The 17,862-nt window shown below is 43.5% G+C and overlaps 1 protein-coding gene across 2 annotated transcripts in view; it reads left to right on the top strand.

The window, feature by feature from the left end:
• Positions 1–14,949, top strand: part of CUL4A (cullin 4A) — a 65,157-nt gene extending 50,208 nt beyond the window's left edge. For both annotated transcript variants that reach the window (XM_066579678.1, XM_066579679.1), the window contains exons 18-21: positions 4,967–5,072; positions 7,022–7,194; positions 7,302–7,454; positions 13,353–14,949. In XM_066579678.1, coding sequence (XP_066435775.1) covers positions 4,967–5,072; positions 7,022–7,194; positions 7,302–7,454; positions 13,353–13,448 — 528 coding nt within the window. In that variant the 3' untranslated portion in view covers positions 13,449–14,949. The remainder of the gene's footprint in view (positions 1–4,966; positions 5,073–7,021; positions 7,195–7,301; positions 7,455–13,352) is intronic.
• Positions 14,950–17,862: the final 2,913 nt, after the last annotated feature.

Genomic DNA, 17,862 nt, shown 5'->3' with positions numbered 1-17,862 from the left:
CACTAGTGCCCAAATAACACACAACATGATCCTGACATGAGCAGCAACATGTACTCTATGACCAGCAGAACAGGACATTAGACCGTCTACTCATACAGGCAGCAGAATGGTTGTCATATGATGTTCTTCGCCTCTGCTATCAGAACTTGGTGATCTGTGTCTGGTCGGCTGTAGATTGAAAAGTGCAGCACTGGAACATGATTGCATGCAGAGGCAGAACAGCTCCAATAATACATATGAAAGGAAGGGAAGAAATTAGGACAACGGGCACAGGAATTAATACAATAGAATTTTTAATTAGTTTTAAAATGTATCCTGATTAAAAATCTGTCCACCATAACTAGGAGGATCTTGGCTTACTGAACTTCTCTTAGGATTGATGGACTGGATTTTCCCAATGTAATCATTAGCAACCTACCCTACCCCACATTAATGGATTTTTATATACAGATATTCTTAAGGCCTCATTCACACAACTGTATGCGTTTATAGGTTTGCCCATAAGCACCGTATAATCGCATAAATCAAGAATTGCCGCGATTGAGTCCCGATCTTCGCGTATTTTCGGCCATTCATACGGGTCGGTGCTGCATATCGACAAAAAAATATGCAGAAGCTATAAAAACCATCGATCGCTGTTAAATGCTCGGAATGACCAATACGGCTTAAATCGGGCCAGCTGTCTTCTTTTCTCCTCCCTTTATTCCAGTTTCCATTGATGCCTAGGGGAGCTTCCTGCGTATTTCAGCAAAAGATAGGGCAAGACCTATGTTTTCACGCAACGTATAAAATCGGTGACCGAAAACGGTCGCTTATGTGCTATTTTACATTGGAATCCAATGGTTCGGATGGTCGCAATTTTTTTACGCGGCTAAATACCTGTGTAAATATGGTCGTGTAATTAAGCCCTAGCATTGAATTTACTCGGGTCAGCATTTTTAGCAGCTTATGAGTTACATGGAAGCTGAAGCCCCTGTACAGTGTGGGAAGCTTCCACTGTCCTCCACATCTTATCAGGCTGACTGTGTCAGTTTGTTTGTTACAAGAGCACTAAGTTTCCTTAGTATTTCCGCATGCTTCAGCCACCGATAAGCACAGATAACGCTGCACATGATCAGGGGAAGTGCCTTCATCAGTTGTATCTTCCCAAGAGCAGACATGCGAACGGCTTCCTCTTTTACAGCTGTGGTTCTACTATTCATTCCGTCTGACCCTTGTGATAATTTCTTCTAACCCTGACCAGATAGCACTTTACCCAGCGAGCATTTACCCGAATGTGACTCATCTTCTGGGGAACAGAACACCACCCATAAGTGGTGGGGACCAGCCACTGTCGTGACCTGAGTCTACTCAATGCAGATTGGTCTTGGGATAATACTTTTCCTGTAGTTGACTTGACTGAGATGACTGTGCTCCAGTGCCGAAGCTGTTGGCATATAGGTGATTATAAGCATTCTGCCTGATGTGCACAGGACTATAAGACGCAGGGACTTTTAACAAGATTTTTTTTTCTCTAAAATTCTGAATTCTTAAAGTCTGAATAATACAGTAAAATTTGCCAACGGGGGAACAGAACAATCTTTATTGTTCACTTTGCTTTTACTGGTCTGCAGTAATGTTGTGTCTGTAGTGATGTAACATCATCTCACCCTGTCATCTTTTGTTGTCATGAGACTTAATGTCACTACAAGGAAAATACCACTGTGGAGTACGAAGAATAGACAGTGCAGTCATGTGATATTGCATCACTATGGATGTGGCCTGATGAACACAAAGGACAAAGATGTCAGTGGGGAATAAGATTCATATAAGGAGTATATTCTAGTTTTATTTTTATGCGTTTTTTTTTTTTATATAGGTATAAGAGTTTTACGTTTTCACTGATTTTTGCAATAACCTGAGAATCCAAAAACCAAGGAATGTAGAACTCAATTGTTACAAACTTGTAGTATCAATTTCCTGAACAATACCTTGGTAGCGGAGACGAGACCCCGAGCGTGAATCCACGGAGCAAGAATCTAAATACAATTTTTTTAATTAAAAAAATATAGGCATATAGGGAAATTCTTCAGTATACAGATGGTTATTTTCTTAGCTTGTAACTTACCAAGTGCAGACTACCAGGGTGGTTAATTTACACTTTGACCTACTTTACAATGGGTTTTGTGTTAAGGTAAGAGAACTATAGCTTTTTAATGGATCAACATAAGATAACCACCTGTGCTGACACAAGGTAAAAGTTGTTGTATCTGTAACATTTTGACACACAAATGTCAAAAGGCCCTTTTACACACAAAGACAATCTTTCAACCGACTGAAAGATTGTAAGATTTAGCAATCTATTTTCATAAAGTGTTAGTGGCCATTAACACCTGCAGGAGTTGTTTGCAGAGCCCAGCCTGTGTTTAAATACACACCCAGCTGAGCAAACAGCTGCTGGCATATTACATTGTTCTCCTAGCGGCTAGTACAAACATGCCGTGAGGAGAACATTGTTAGAGAAATCATCAAAGGGATTTCATAATGTTTCATTGCCTGGTCCAAATTATAAGAGAAGTTGTGTACACAGATCACTGACACAGGCAGTATCATCCGACACTGATGGTCTTCTGAGTTTATTAGCAAGCAGACAATGTATATATGTATACGTTCTCTTATGCAGATCAGAAATACATGCCCCCTGTAATTTTAAGAACTCATGATTGGCTCTAGGTGCTAATGGTTTAACATATGTTAACACCTCAAGGCGTGTCACTCCAGACATGTAATTCTCAGGAATAAAAACTGGATCCTAGTATACACCGTTCTAGTATTTTCTAGATGTATGGAGAGATAGACATTTCTAGTTATCTTTAGACATTTCTAAGCCATGACAGGATATGGGGGGAAGATGAGCCTCCATCTACATACCAGTGTACAACACGAACTGAGTTAACCATTAGATGCTGGTTATGAACTAAAGAGGAGGATACACCAGTATCTACAAACACACACATATTATATATATGTGTTTGACTAGGCTGATGTGAGAAACATATATTATTACTGTAAGAACATCCTGCAGTCTTTTGAAAGATGGGCGAAATGCATTCAAATGTAATGTATTTGCTCAGTCTTTCGGCGGCTGAACAATGGATTTTATGTGAACTAAAATCCATTGTTCAAACAAAAACTGCACAATCCCTGCGTGTAAAAGGGCCTTAACCCCTTAAGGACCAAGCTGCTTTGTACCTTAAGGACCAGACACTTTTTAGGGATTTTACCCATGTGGCAGTTTTACTGCCCTATTTTTTTTTCCTTTAGCTACCAAAATTATTATTGCTGTTTTTTTTTTTTTCCGGGACATATAGGACTATAATTGTTTATCTTTTTCACTGACTTTTTTTCTGTTTTTTAAGTTTTATTGGGGGTAAAAAGCTAAAAAAAAATCATTTTTTTTAACATTTATAATTTAAAAAAAAATTATTTTCATATTTACACTAAAATAAAGTAAGGGAATGGGTTCCTCTATTTATTTCGGATATTTTGATATATAGTATGTATGGTTTTGGTTTACAGGGCGCATACAGTGACTGTTTTGGTTGGCGTCGGCTTTGTATTATTTTCTTTCTTATGTATATATTATTGTTTTATTCTGTTATTTTGTTTTACTTATGTATGTAATTGTGTTTTTTACTATCTGTGTCCCCCAAGACGTCATATAAGACCTCTGGGGGACATTCACATTTTTTTTTTATTTGACACTTTTCCACTGTAGCTGGGGCGTCCATAGGAGCCCTAGTTACAGGGGAAAGCAACCTCTGTGGTGACATTAGTCACTTGCAGAGCTGCCAGGGTCTAGTCTGACCCTCCAGCTCTGCAGTAGCAGGAAATCCCGGGAGGTCACATTACCCGGGTTAAAAACCCCTCCTGCCTTCTGCTCTGGGTTATCAGCTGTCACTAACAGCTGATAACCCGTTTCTGCCTCTGACTGATTGCAGAGGCAGGAGGCTTAAAGCACCGCCGTAATTTTACTATCGGCGGTGCTCTAAGCCCAGGACCAGCCACCGTAAATTTACAGTGGCTGGTCCTAAATGGGTTAATGTTGCAATAACCCTCCTACATGGGACGGCAGTCAGCTAAATGACTGCACAACAGCAGATGTCACCACATGTTTTCAGGATATCCTATAGTAAGGACCCCTGTGGCAATGTCTGAGGCACCGACAATAATTACATCACCTGTGCAACACTGAGGAAATCCTGAAAACATGACCTGTTGGGCGTCCCCGAGGACTGGAGTTGGGAAACACTGGTTTAGATTGACAGACTTCGCCGCTGGGTTCTCGATGACTTTTTACTCAGTTCTTCACCTTCTAAGTAAAGCGCTGAGCAGGGAGCATTTACATGGAACGAGAAGCCAGCGATAGTTTTTATGGTGACTGAAAGTCAGTGAGAACGACCTGCGAACGAATAGTGAATGATTTAAATGTAAATTGCCCATAAGGGCGAGCACCCACTGGCGTTTTTTTACCTGCGTTTTGCGTTTTTCCTGCACAGGCATAGAGATAACATGTGTTCCTGTCCACTGGTGGTTTTTTTGCGTTGCGTTTGCGTTTTTAACATAGGAACTGTCAGTTGCATATGTGTCCTTATTTTTCTCCATGGAAATTAATGGCAAAGCCGCGAAAACGCCGCGGAAAACACGCGGAAAAAACGCGGGACACGCGGCGAAAACGCTGCGTTTTTTTCCCGCGGGAAACGCAAACGCCAGTGGGTGCTCGCCCTAAGGCTGATCAGCTAACGTAACAACACAGCAACAATATACACACTCATCCAACTGAATGCACCTTCCCCCATTTAAGAGACTTTTCTCTAAAATTACTTGGCCCCTAGCTAACAGTTCTTTCCTTATTTCTGGAAGCTACGGAGATGTAATCACTTCTATTTCCTGACCTTCTTTTTTTGTTTTTTGGGGGGACCTCTAGGAGAAGAAAGAACTTCAGGTATCTTTGTTTCAAACACTGGTACTAATCATGTTCAACGAGGGGGATGAATTCAGCTTTGAAGAAATTAAAGTGGCTACAGCGATAGGTGAGAGGCCTTTTATTGGGGGAGCGCAGTTCTCATTTCTTATAGTGTTCTCAAAAATGAGAGCTGAGCTGTGAATGGTTACTGTGGTCACAGGGACAGTCTTTCTTTCAGAATGTATTATGAATCTGCTCCAATTGTCTATCATATTAAGAATGCCTTTATTACATAAGCCAAGTGTAAGAGTCTTTTAATGGTTTGCCACATGTATTACTCATGTTACACTAATGCAAAAGCAAAACCGCACATAGAAAGCATAGAAGGAAAATTAGACCATTCCAAATGCTCCAGATTCATTAAGAAGAGTGCAGCTTTTAATACAGTTCTGTAGGTACAGTTCTTGCCAACTGACCCCTCCAATATTGTTAGTGCAAAATATGCCATAATTAATACAAATGGGCCATTGTATCTGAGCGTTCTTGTGGAGACAGCTAGTTTGGTGAAATCCACCAGGAACTCGTTCAAAACTCTTTTAATTCACAAATGGTAATTAAACACAAATAATTATGGTCCTGCTGTTAATATAAGGGTTGGGTGCATTGTTTTTCTTTATATCCAAATTAAATAAACTGATTGAAGTACATACCGTATTTTTCGCTTGGTAGGACACTTTGGATGAGAAGATGCACCCCTGTTTTACAGCGGGAAAATAGTGAAAAAATATTTTGAACTCGCCCAGGGACAGTGCAGGGATAATGCCGGGCGACGGAGCAGCAGAGCTCTGGAACAGCGGAGCTCCGTGTCACAGTGGTGCTTCTTCAACAGGAGAAGGGAAAAGGCGATTGGTGGAGGCGGGGGAGCAGCAGCAGTTCCCACTGGCGCTCATAACCAATCAGCGGCACGTATGGGTGGCAGTGGGGAGGAGAGAATACTAGTAAATTATCGCACATTTGTTCGTGCGAGCGCAAGTTTTTTTGCGCGACTGCGATTTAGTTAGCACAAACGTGCGAAGAAATGCTGGTTTGATGAATTTCGGCACATTTGCTTTATAAGACTTAGCAACTTTTCCCCCCCACTTTGGGAGGAAGAAAAGTGCATCTTATAAAGCGAAAAATACGGTACTACACAGGAAATACGGCAACTCTACGGAACTACTGTAATATTTCTTATTAAATATTTCTTTAAAAGGGTTGTCCAGGGTTAGAAAAAAAATGGTCAGACTCTTTCACCAGCGTCACACCTGCTCTCAGTTTGTGTGTGGTACTGCAGCTTATCCCATTCGCTTCAATAGAACTAAGCTGCAGTACCAGAACAATCCATGGACAAGTGTGGCGCTGTTTCTAGAAGAAAGCAGCCATGTTTTTCTAGTCCTGGACAAACTGGTTAACTGTGCAGCTATCATTCAAGAGAGGGAGCAAACCACATTATGCTCTATATGAACCACACATATCAAACTCCAAAAGATAAATCTACGACAAACTTATTCATAAACTATCAAATAATATCCATTAATATAGTTATAGCACATAGTTAAACCCCAAACCGGGCTTCAATAAAAGATATATTTAAGGTCAATCCTCCATCAATGGCAACTAGGTCCAAAATTAGTACAGCAGATTGTTCCAAACTGGGGATCCTATTCCTAAATAAGGTGCAAGCACATAGATAAATGTGCTCCTCCAGTCGAAAACAAAAGGGTATTTGGTCTTACCTACAGTATGTTCATAGACAGAAAGTTCTCATTGTAGTGGTGCCTTTTCGAAAACTCTACAATGTTACCCGTTTTTGTTATGCCCCATTCAGACAGCAGTATTTGGTCAGTATTTTGCATCTGTATATGGAAGTCAAAACCACAAGTGGGTCCAAAATATGGAGAAGGTGCAAATGCTTCCATTGTACTTTTTCTCTGTAGGTTCCGTTCCCGGTTTTGCTTTACGGATACTGATGCAATATAGTGACCAAATACTGGTGTGTGAATAGGGCCTTATACCGTGATCTTGTTTCTCCGACAGAGGACAGTGAGCTGAGGCGGACTCTACAGTCACTTGCTTGTGGAAAAGCAAGAGTGCTAATCAAAACACCAAAGAGTAAGGACATTGAAGACGGAGACAAGTTTAACTTTGATGTGGACTTTAAGCACAAATTATACCGAATCAAGATCAACCAAATTCAGATGAAGGAAACTGTGAGCTGGTTTTAGTTTTTATTCAATTCAGTTTTTGCCCACATTTCTCTCGTTTTTTTTTTTTTAAAGAGATGACAGATTATTCATGTCCACATCTGTCTTTGCAGGTGGAAGAACAGGTTACCACAACAGAAAGAGTTTTCCAAGATAGACAATACCAGATCGATGCAGCAATCGTACGCATTATGAAAATGCGAAAAACCCTTACGCACAACCTCCTGGTCTCAGAGCTGTATAATCAGCTGAAATTCCCTGTAAAGGTAAATATAACCTTTGTGTGTGGTCTCCATGTTTTTTTCATACAGGATATTTCTTGTTCATGTTATTGGGGGACACAACTTGGACCATACTGTACCCCTCCTGTAGGCACAAAGCTAATCAGTTTTTAGCTTAGTATCCATAAGAAAAAGACTTCTCTATTACCAGTCTTCAGTCTTTTTTCGCCTGCTATCTTCAGGAACACAGGGTTGGTATTAGACTCCACCAAGGACTGACAGCATGGAGCCAACCACCCTGCTGTATGCCTGACTCTTAGAAGAAAAGGAGGTAGGGTCTAACACTAGTTTGACTGTACTCCACCAACCATAGCATGCACCATCCAATGAGAGCATTCCATCCCTCTACAAAGGTTAGGCGAGCACTTGAGCACACGCTGCTGAAGTTACTTCTGTAATCTATGGATGGGAGAGCATACTTCAGCATGAGGTAAGTAATCTTGCCCTCCTCACTCCTAAGATCTCATCCTCTGGATGGGAGCCCAACCACCTCTTTGCTAGGGCCCCTACTACAACCCCCATCATACTTGCTCGAGGCTCTTCATCTCTGTTTAGCTCCCCTTAGCCCCCCCCCCTTCCTCCTCCTCCCAGTGCTCCAGGTTGTCACTTTCGTTTGCCAAGTCTCAGAGCTCACAGTTCTTTTGGCTAAGCCTCCCTTTATTGTAGTACACCAGGATAAGGTGGTCCTTGTCCTGTGCCCTCCTTCCTACCAAAGGTGGGATCATCATTCTTCATCAATAAGGACATTGTGCTACCATCCTTCTTCCCTTCTGACTCCTATCTGAGAACACACCAGCTTCATAAGCGCACTCAATATGGTCCATGCTCTAAGAATCTCTTTGGCTCAAACTTTTGCTTTCAGGGGCGCTGAATCCCTTTTTGTGATTCCGGAGAGTACTAGAAATGGCCCTGTAGCTTCCAAGGTGATCATTTCACACTGGAACAGATCAGCTGTGGTAGATGCATTCTGTGCAAAAGGCAGAGATCCTCACTTCCGCGTTACTGCATGTTCAACTCGGGCTCTGGCCACCTCTTCGGCAGTGCATAACGCCGCTTCTACACTTCAGATATGCAACGCAACCAAGTGGACCTCTTTACACACCATTACAAGGTTCACACTTTGCATCTGCTGATGCCTCTCTTGGTCGGTGCCTTTTGCAGACAGCCATGTAACTGACTGCATGTCGTCTTACATATTTTTCCCACCCCCTGGGACTGCTCTAGAATGTCCCATAGTTAAAGCTGTTCCCCCAACGACATGGACGAGAAAATTAGATTTTTGTGCTTACCGTAAAAATCTATTTCTTGTCTCGTTTGAGGACACAGCACCCCCTGGCTCTCCTTTTTTTTCTATTGTGAGATTTGTTTGATATCTCCTTCCCAGGAGCTATGCATGGCTCTCCACTGTTACGGTTGAATTCTTAATGTTTTGTACGTTACACTACCTGGTTGTACCTTCTTCATATCCTACTCTGCTGCTCCTACTGCTTGCATAGAAACTGATTAATTGGTGCCTACAGGAGGGGTACAGCTGGTAGGAGGAGCTAGCGTTTTTTCTGCTTAGTGTCTGCCTCCTAGTGACATTAGCTATACCCACGAACCAAGCTGAAGGAGACAAGAAAAATAATTTATGCTAAGTACAAAAATCTCATTTTTATTCTAATTATAGTACAGTGTAACTAACTATTCAAAGAAGAGAATCTATTCTTATTCATGTAGGTGGGAGACACAGATGGCCATGGCTATAGCTACTGCCACTAGGAGGCGGGCCCATCATGCAGGCATTGAGTTCATCAGTTTTATCTTTAGTGTCTGTAGAGGAAAGACTCCCTGCTTTTACAGGGTTTGTCATCTTTTATTATTTTAGTCTAGTATTTTTCCTATCTCTCCCTTCTAGGTGGGAAATAGGGGCATTACAGTCTCCCAATTTTTCCCAAGGAGGATGAACAGTGCTGAATTAACACACTGTTACTCCCTCCTCTAGAAGACAAAGTTGAATAGAGCAACCTAAGCCCCTCTGTTGCCCACCAGCCATGGGGTCACCTAGTGTTCCTGGCTGCTCTCCTCCATCTAACGTACACTCGCAGCCGAGTGAGAGTCGTTGAAAGGAATGACCCTGCTGGAACTCCAAAAGAGCCGAAGTGAACCGGATAAAGACTGGGTGAGTATACTACCCTTGTTTCAGGCTCTGGTCTTAAAGGATAATATCTCATCTACACATTGAAAGGAAACCAAGCTTCATGCCATGTCTTTCCTGACACCGACAGTCCCAACCCTCCATTAGGGTTTGCAAGTATCCTCCTTAGGCCTGCTCAGATAGTCGGGTTTTTTATTTCGAGGCTCTTGGTTTGAGCATACCTAAGTTATGAGTCTGTAGAGTATGCTCTATGGGCTACAAAAAAGCTGGTCTTCATGGCCCCAGACCGCTTCTTTCTGTTCATTCCTCCTAGCCATCGCACTGTAGACTTACTTCTTCCAGGGTATAATCAGGAGGAAAGAGTCAGGTGCTTTTTTTTACTCCAGTCCTTTCTAGGTCTTCAATAGGGACAAGTGTGGATATTCGAGCAGGATCTTTAGGTGCCTTGTTTTGTCTTGGTCTGATACTACTTTGAAATGGAGCCACTGAGAAGGGGATCACCTCCTGGAAAAAAGGCAATTTTATTCTTTGGTGGATACCTAGGATTCCACATCACAATAGGCCCAGTACATACATTTTTTTCCTAAGAGATATACTTTTCAGGCAATGGTATTTACTGCATGCCCTTCTTGCCCTCAATAGGCTGATTTCTCTTCTAAGCTCTTCATAGAGAATGTCTATCCCTTTTTGCTCAGTGTCTCAGACTCACCTTGTTCTATGGACAACTCTGACCCGCTCCGATCGGGTTCCTGATACTCTAGATCAGTGGGGGGCTTTCCTCTCCAATCATTTTCCCAAGCCTCTCCCTCCACTGGACAGTCATTAGAACAGATGCCTGTGGTAAAGACTCTGTCAGTATGTTACATGTGTCAATAGGAAGTGACTGTACTTCATACCAACATTCTGAAACTATGGATGAGTTACCACTCTTTAGTAGGCTTCACTGCAAGTGAAGCTTCTTATCTGCAACCAGTAGGACGTTCAGGTGGGACCTGCAACTCAATAGGAGTATTACCCTCTTGTACTTCTTGGGTTCAACATCCCAGGAGTAGACCTCTAGATCTTGGGCATCCTCCGCATTGAGGACAAGAAAACATCCCCACCTCAGGATTTGGAAATCTCTCTCCTTTGCTGGCGCAAGGAGCAACTCTTTCCTCCTCCTCCTTTCTTTTTGTGTCAAACATTCTGGGGGGATTGTATTATGTCATTTGCATCTGAATTTTGGCTGAAAATTTTGGCACACTTGTGCAAAAAAATTGCAGCTCTCTGAATTTTTATGACATAAATCCCACCTTTGGGGGGAGTGGGTGGGGTTTAGTGGAAATGGTGTGGCCTTCATGGTTTACTGTAATTGGTACAGTCTAGGGGTTTCTTTTGTTAAATTCCCTTACTTATCTTTCTCTTGTATAACATGATTCTTTGGTACTGACAATCTTTACTGCATATGTCCTACTATCAGGACCTCCAATATATGGATACAGGGTGCTGAAATCCTAGCACCACTGTTATGTAGTGTTCATCATCTATTGTCAGAGAAGAGAGTGATCCTTCTCTCTGCCTCATGTTAACCCTTCTTTGGCTCGGAGCACGGATCCCTAATAGAGCAGGGGAAAGAAAAATGTAGCCAATCCAAAGTCCAGCTCCACAGACACGGATCACACGTTATAAATCAATCAAGTCCACCATACAGGACCTCTTGACAGATGTACCCATGATTAAGAGCGCAGATTGTATTCAAAACACGTGTGTCAAGAGGTCTTGTATGATGGATTTTATAATCAAGTGTGTTCTGTGTCCGTGGAGATGGAGATTATTCTTCTACAACATGATCTGTTGTACCTATTTACTTGCAGTCCCCCGATGAACCCAGAAATGTCAGACGCTAAAAGTGTTTGTTATTGAGGTCTCTATAGGATTGTTTTAGGGCACAGAGTCCTTGGAAAGCAGGTGCACCTTTGTCAGGGCGACTACTCTGCTGTTAAGTAGGGGTAGTGTCAGATTTATAACCATATATGCATTTCCCTTTCCCGCCTACAGCCAGTATGTTCACTACACTACTTGAAGAGATTTGGCCTGGATATTAGGGAGATTCTACAGACAAGGGGTAAATGGGGGCAGTGTCTCGACACGCTAGACTCTCCTATCATTGTAGTGTTAGCCCTACTTTTGTATATTTATCTGTGTTCTCCTATATTTTATTAATGGATTTATGTTGGGTGTTCTATCTTATAATTTTATGATATTATAGGGGTTAACTATCACAGTAATATTTGTCTGTGATCTCTTAACTATTATCTCTTGTTGGAAGTATTTGCAATATGTTTTGCCCTATGGCAAGGCTCTCACTTTGAGTGCACATTCTACCAGAGCGGTGGAAGCCTCATGGACGGTATGCCTAAGACCTCGGCTCATCAAGTACAGGAGGCCGCTTTACGTGTCCGCACATTTTTCTACCCTTGCCTGATTATTCCAGTCGCAGGCCTCTGCAGGCAGCACTGTTTCAGTTGGGGAATATTGCTTCCATGGTCTCATGCCCCCCCTTGTCACCTGTAATCTGCCTCTCTTAGGCTAATTCCACATGGGAATTTTTTCGGACCTGTAAAAACGCCCTTAGAGTGTGTTCACAAGGGCGAGTGCAATATCTGTCCGAGGTTATCACCATTAAAAATAGAGAGATTCACTGTGAGTGCATTACGATTTGTGAGAAAATCACATCGCTGTTTCCAATGGGTGAGAAAAAAAAATCACATCGCAGTCACATCTACATACGAGTTTCATGCGAATGCAATTTTTAATTTTTCCTATTGAAAATACATGCAGTTTTCACACACATGAAAAAGGCATGTGAAAATCGCATGTTGTGTGATGCAATCCTCTCATAAAAAACATAATGAACATGACAATCTCACAAGTGAAATGGCGCTCGGCCGTGTGAATGCACCCTTACTGAGCTAATTGCAATTAGTATTTTGAGTGTTTTATCCTAGATGTACTGTTGACCTTTTGTTGGCTTCTCCTGTTTGCTCCCTCTGTGTACAAACTGATTAGCTCAGTCTCTGCAGGAGTATATCATGATAGGAGCAGCAAACATTTAGTTTGATTAGTGTCTGCCTTCTATCCGCAGTAAGAGAACAATGACATGAATTTTTTTATGCCTCTCTTTTAAGAAGAGTCTATAATAGGCCAGATTTCTTCTAAACCTCTCGAATTCCCAAGTATACACTTTGTTATGGAGGAAGGCACTAAAAAAGGGACATGTGAAAAATGTGGACTTTAAAGAAAAAACATATGTATAGGGTCACCTGCTACATTTTGACAACCTTGTATATCTTTATAGGAAAAGTCTAAGGTCCCTGTTACACAGGCCGATAAATCATTCCGTGTCCCGCATCCAGCCGGAATGAGAACGATTTTCATTCAGTCGAAATGCATGAACCAACTGAACAACGAATAAGAATCTGTTTGCTTCTTGTTGTTTGTTCAGTTTCTGCGTACATAAAACTGAAGCCGATCGGCCCGTGTGAACAGGTAGTCCATTTATTTAGGATTGCGTGTTTACTGTTACTGGAGGCGGGTGGCCCCTCCATTCACTCAGCGATGCTCATTCCTATGCAAAAGCCCAGTAACGATCATCATTGGCACAACCTGCTGGGCATCTGCGCCTGACAGATCGTCCCGTGTGGGCCTAACTGTTATTTTTACATTTTGCTCAATAATGCATTTAAATGTTTTTTTTTCTTTTCCAGCCTGGAGACCTAAAGAAGAGGATTGAATCACTAATTGATAGAGACTACATGGAAAGGGACAAAGAAAACTCAAAGCAGTACCATTATCTGGCATGAGAAGCTTGCTGCAGCTGCTGTAGTGTGATGACGTAGATGGCATCCAGTGCTCACCTGAGGCTTAATGGCAAGAGTAAGGGCCCTTTTACAAGGCCAGATCATCATGCAGGTTCTCGCTGGGTTGCAGGAATCTGAACGATGATCAGGCCGTGGAAATGCCCGCAGCAACTGAACGACTATCGGTCCTTCGATCATCGTTCTGTTTCTGAAGGCATAAAAATTGAAGCGACGATCGGCCTGCGTAAACAGGTCGCCGTTCATCTATAAACGAGGCCTGTATACTGTGAATGGAGGCGGGCGGGCCGGAGATTGTTCTGGCTCATCCATCTCAATTCAGTGAGCGCTCCTCACTCCTGTGGGATAGCACAGGAGCGATCATCGCTGGGACTGGCCATTGGATATTAAAGCGCCAAACAGTCGTTCCGTGTAAAAGAGCCCTAAAGCAGCAGTTGTTTGACATCCCAGCATCAATTAATCTTAGTAATATTCAATTAGTGTTTTAGTTTAAAAAAAAATAAAATGAAATATTTTTTTTTGTGTGCGTGACTGTTTAAAGAATGTTTTACTAGTTGTTTTGGCCTAAACGCATAACATGTAGACTTCTGTTTCCCTAGTCTGGCATATACTTTTCTTTCCCTCATATTGTTTTGGCTTGTCACACACATCACCACTGCAACAACGTATAGGCCCTTAATGCTGCAATCCTTATTATTGGCTGAGAATTACAGTGCAGGAGACCCCGCTATTATGGTCTCCGTTCTTCTAATATAGCCCTACAACTAAACTAGCAACTGGAGATTTTACTGGGCACCAGTCTCATCCTCCAAGTGTATGTGACATTGGGACACTGTAACGTAACGTGGCGCAAGGCTGCCGATGTCCACTCCATGCCTAATGAAAGGTGAACCATATTTGCTTGTCTTTAAATATCAATAACCCTGTTTTGGACACTCTGTGACATCACAGCTTCTCAGTGTCTATGTGGTAATTAACATATAAACCAGTGATTCTGCCCAACTTTCATCTGTAATGTAAAATGTAACGACCCCCTTCTCTGGTAGAATCGGAACATCCATACCTGGGACAGCGACTAACTTGCCATTGTCTCATTCTGATGTCATAAGACTGCAAATAGCCATTGGTGAAAATGACTAGAGTTCAGTTAAGTCTACTTTACCTGGGTGATTAATCAAGGTCACTCCTATTACTGCACTAGAGCATTCTGGGTGCTCATCTTACAGGTCTTTTACCATTGCACATAAAATGTAGTGAACGTTATTGCTGCCTTGAGATGTAATTGACCTTAATTAATCATTCCTGTTGGAGCACTTAGTAGGGTTTTGAAAGAAAAGCCTCACCCACAAATAAGTTATTGCTGCCGTTTTCAGAAGAGCTTACAATATGCAATTTCTAAGCGTAAATGACATTTGAATGAGGACATTTGTACACTGTAAACAATGTAAAAAGATATGGGCATTTGCTAATAAAATTATTTAAGGCACGAATGTCTGTCTGTATTTGTATAGAATGTAAGTTACTATATTTACTACTAGCTGATATTCCGAACTTCGCCCAAGTTGATTTGCTACAGGTGTTTACCTGTTGTTCGCATGGGAAATGTTATGAAGTGGTGGGTACTTCCGATGAATAAGATATGTATACACCTAGAGGAGTGAGCATCACTGGGACGTGCTGTCAAGCATCAGTTGCCTGACACTTGTCCCATGTAAATGGGGCTTTACACAGGTTCCTTACTTCTCTCATTATCTGGGACTCCTACTGTATGTCAGGCTGTGCCTACCGCCTCTAATTGGTTATGACTAGAGATGAGCGAGCACCAAAATGCTCGGGTGCTCGTTACTCGGGACAAAATTTTGGCGATGCTCGAGGGTTCGTTTCGAGTAACGAACCCCATTGAAGTCAATGGGCGACTCGAGCATTTTTGTATATCGCCGATGCTCGCTAAGGTTTCCATTTGTGAAAATCTGGGCAATTCAAGAAAGTGATGGGAACGACACAGCAACGGATAGGGCAGGCGAGGGGCTACATGTTGGGCTGCATCTCAAGTTCCCAGGTCCCACTATTAAGCCACAATAGCGGCAAGAGTGGGCCCCCCCCTCCCAATAATTTTTACTTCTGAAAAACCCTCATTAGCAATGCATACCTTAGCTAAGCACCACACTACCTCCAACAAAGCACAATCACTGCCTGCATGACACTCCGCTGCCACTTCTCCTGGGTTACATGCTGCCCCCCCCCCCCCCCCCCCGCACGATGCAGTGTCCACAGCGCACACCAAAGTGTCCCTGCGCAGCCTTCAGCTGCACTCATGCCACACCACCCTCATGTCTATTTATAAGTGTGTCTGCCATGAGGAGGAACCGCAGGCACACACTGCAGAGGGTTGGCACGGCTAGGCAGCGACCCTCTTTAAAAGGGGTGGGGCGATAGCCCACAATGCTGTACAGAAGCAATGAGAAATATAATCCTGTGCCACCGCCATCAGGAGCTGCACACGTGGACATAGCAATGGGGAACCTATGTGCCACACACTATTCATTCTGTCAAGGTGTCTCTGCATGCCCCAGTCAGACCGGGCTTTTTAATTCATAGACACAGGCAGGTACAACTCCCTATTGTGAAGTCCCTGTCGACCGACAGCATGGGTGGCTCCCTGGAACCCACCGGCTGTACATAAATGTATCCCATTGCAGTGCCCATCACAGCTGAGGTAACGTCCGATTAAATGCAGGTGTGCTTCGGCCCACACTGCATGCCCCAGTCAGACTGGGGTTCTTTAGAAGTGGACACATGCAGTTACAACTCCCTGTGGACCCACAGCATGGGTGGCTCCCTGGAACCCACCGGCGGTACATAAATATATCCCATTGCAGTGCCCAGCACAGCTGATGTAACGTCAGCTTTAATGCAGGTGGGCAAAAAATTAATTGGATTACAATGTAGGCGAGGGCCCCAAAAAATTGGTGTACCAACAGTACTAATGTACGTCAGAAAAATTGCCCATGCCCAACCAAGAGGGCAGGTGAAACCCATTAATCGCTTTGGTTAATGTGGCTTAATTTGTAACTAGGCCTGGAGGCAGCCCAGTTAAAAAGGTGCAAGTTTCAACGCTTTAATGAGCATTGAAACGTATAAAAATTGTTTACAAAAATTATATGACTGAGCCTTGTGGGCCTAAGAAAAATTGCCCGTTCGGCGTGATTATGTCAGGTTTCAGGAGGAGGAGGAGGATGAATATTATACACAGCTTGATGAAGCTAAAAGGTCCACGTTTTTGATGGTGATAGAGAACAATGCTTCCATCCGCGGGTGCAGCCTACGTATTGTTTAGGTATCGCTGCTGTCCGCTGGTGGAGAAGAGAAGTCTGGGGAAATCCAGGCTTTGTTCATCTTGATGAGTGTAAGCCTGTCGGCACTGTCGGTTGACAGGCGGGTACGCTTATCTGTGATGATTCCCCCAGCCGCACTAAACACCCTCTCTGACAAGACGCTAGCCGCAGGACAAGCAAGCACCTCCAGGGCATACAGCGCGAGTTCAGGCCACGTGTCCAGCTTCGACACCCAGTAGTTGTAGGGGGCAGAGGCGTCACGGAGGACGGTCGTGCGATCGGCTACGTACTCCCTCACCATCCTTTTACAGTGCTCCCGCCAACTCAGCCTTGACTGGGGAGCGGTGACACAGTCTTGCTGGGGAGCCAGAAAGCTGTCAAAGGCCTTAGAGAGTGTTCCCCTGCCTGTGCTGTACATGCTGCCTGATCTCTGCGGCTCCCCTGCTACCTGGCCCTCGGAACTGCGCCTTCGGCCACTAGCGCTGTCGGATGGGAATTTTACCATCAGTTTGTCCGCCAGGGTCCTGTGGTATAGCATCACTCTCGAACCCCTTTCCTCTTCGGGTATGAGAGTGGAAAGGTTCTCCTTATACCGTGGGTCGAGCAGTGTGTACGCCCAGTAATCCGTAGTGGCCAGAATGCGTGTAACGCGAGGGTCACGAGAAAGGCATCCTAACATGAAGTCAGCCATGTATGCCAGGGTACCTGTACGCAACACATGGCTGTCCTCACTAGGAAGATCACTTTCAGGATCCTCCTCCTCAGGCCATACACGCTGAAAGGATGACAGGCAAGCAGCATGGGTACCCTCAGCAGTGGGCCAAGCTGTCTCTTCCCCCTCCTCCTCATCCTCCTCCTCCTCAACGCGCTGAGATAGACAGGAGGGTGCTCTGACTATCCAGCGACATACTGTCTTCCCCCGCCTCTGTTTCCGAGCGCAAAGCGTCTGCCTTTATGCTTTGCAGGGAACTTCTCAAGAGGCATAGCAGAGGAATGGTGACGCTAATGATTGCAGCATCGCCGCTCACCATCTGGGTAGACTCCTCAAAGTTTCCAAGGACCTG

Source organism: Eleutherodactylus coqui, chromosome 1 (genome assembly GCF_035609145.1).
Source record: "Eleutherodactylus coqui strain aEleCoq1 chromosome 1, aEleCoq1.hap1, whole genome shotgun sequence".
NCBI lineage: Eukaryota > Metazoa > Chordata > Amphibia > Anura > Eleutherodactylidae > Eleutherodactylus > Eleutherodactylus coqui.
This window is presented reverse-complemented; position numbering and strand designations above follow the sequence as displayed.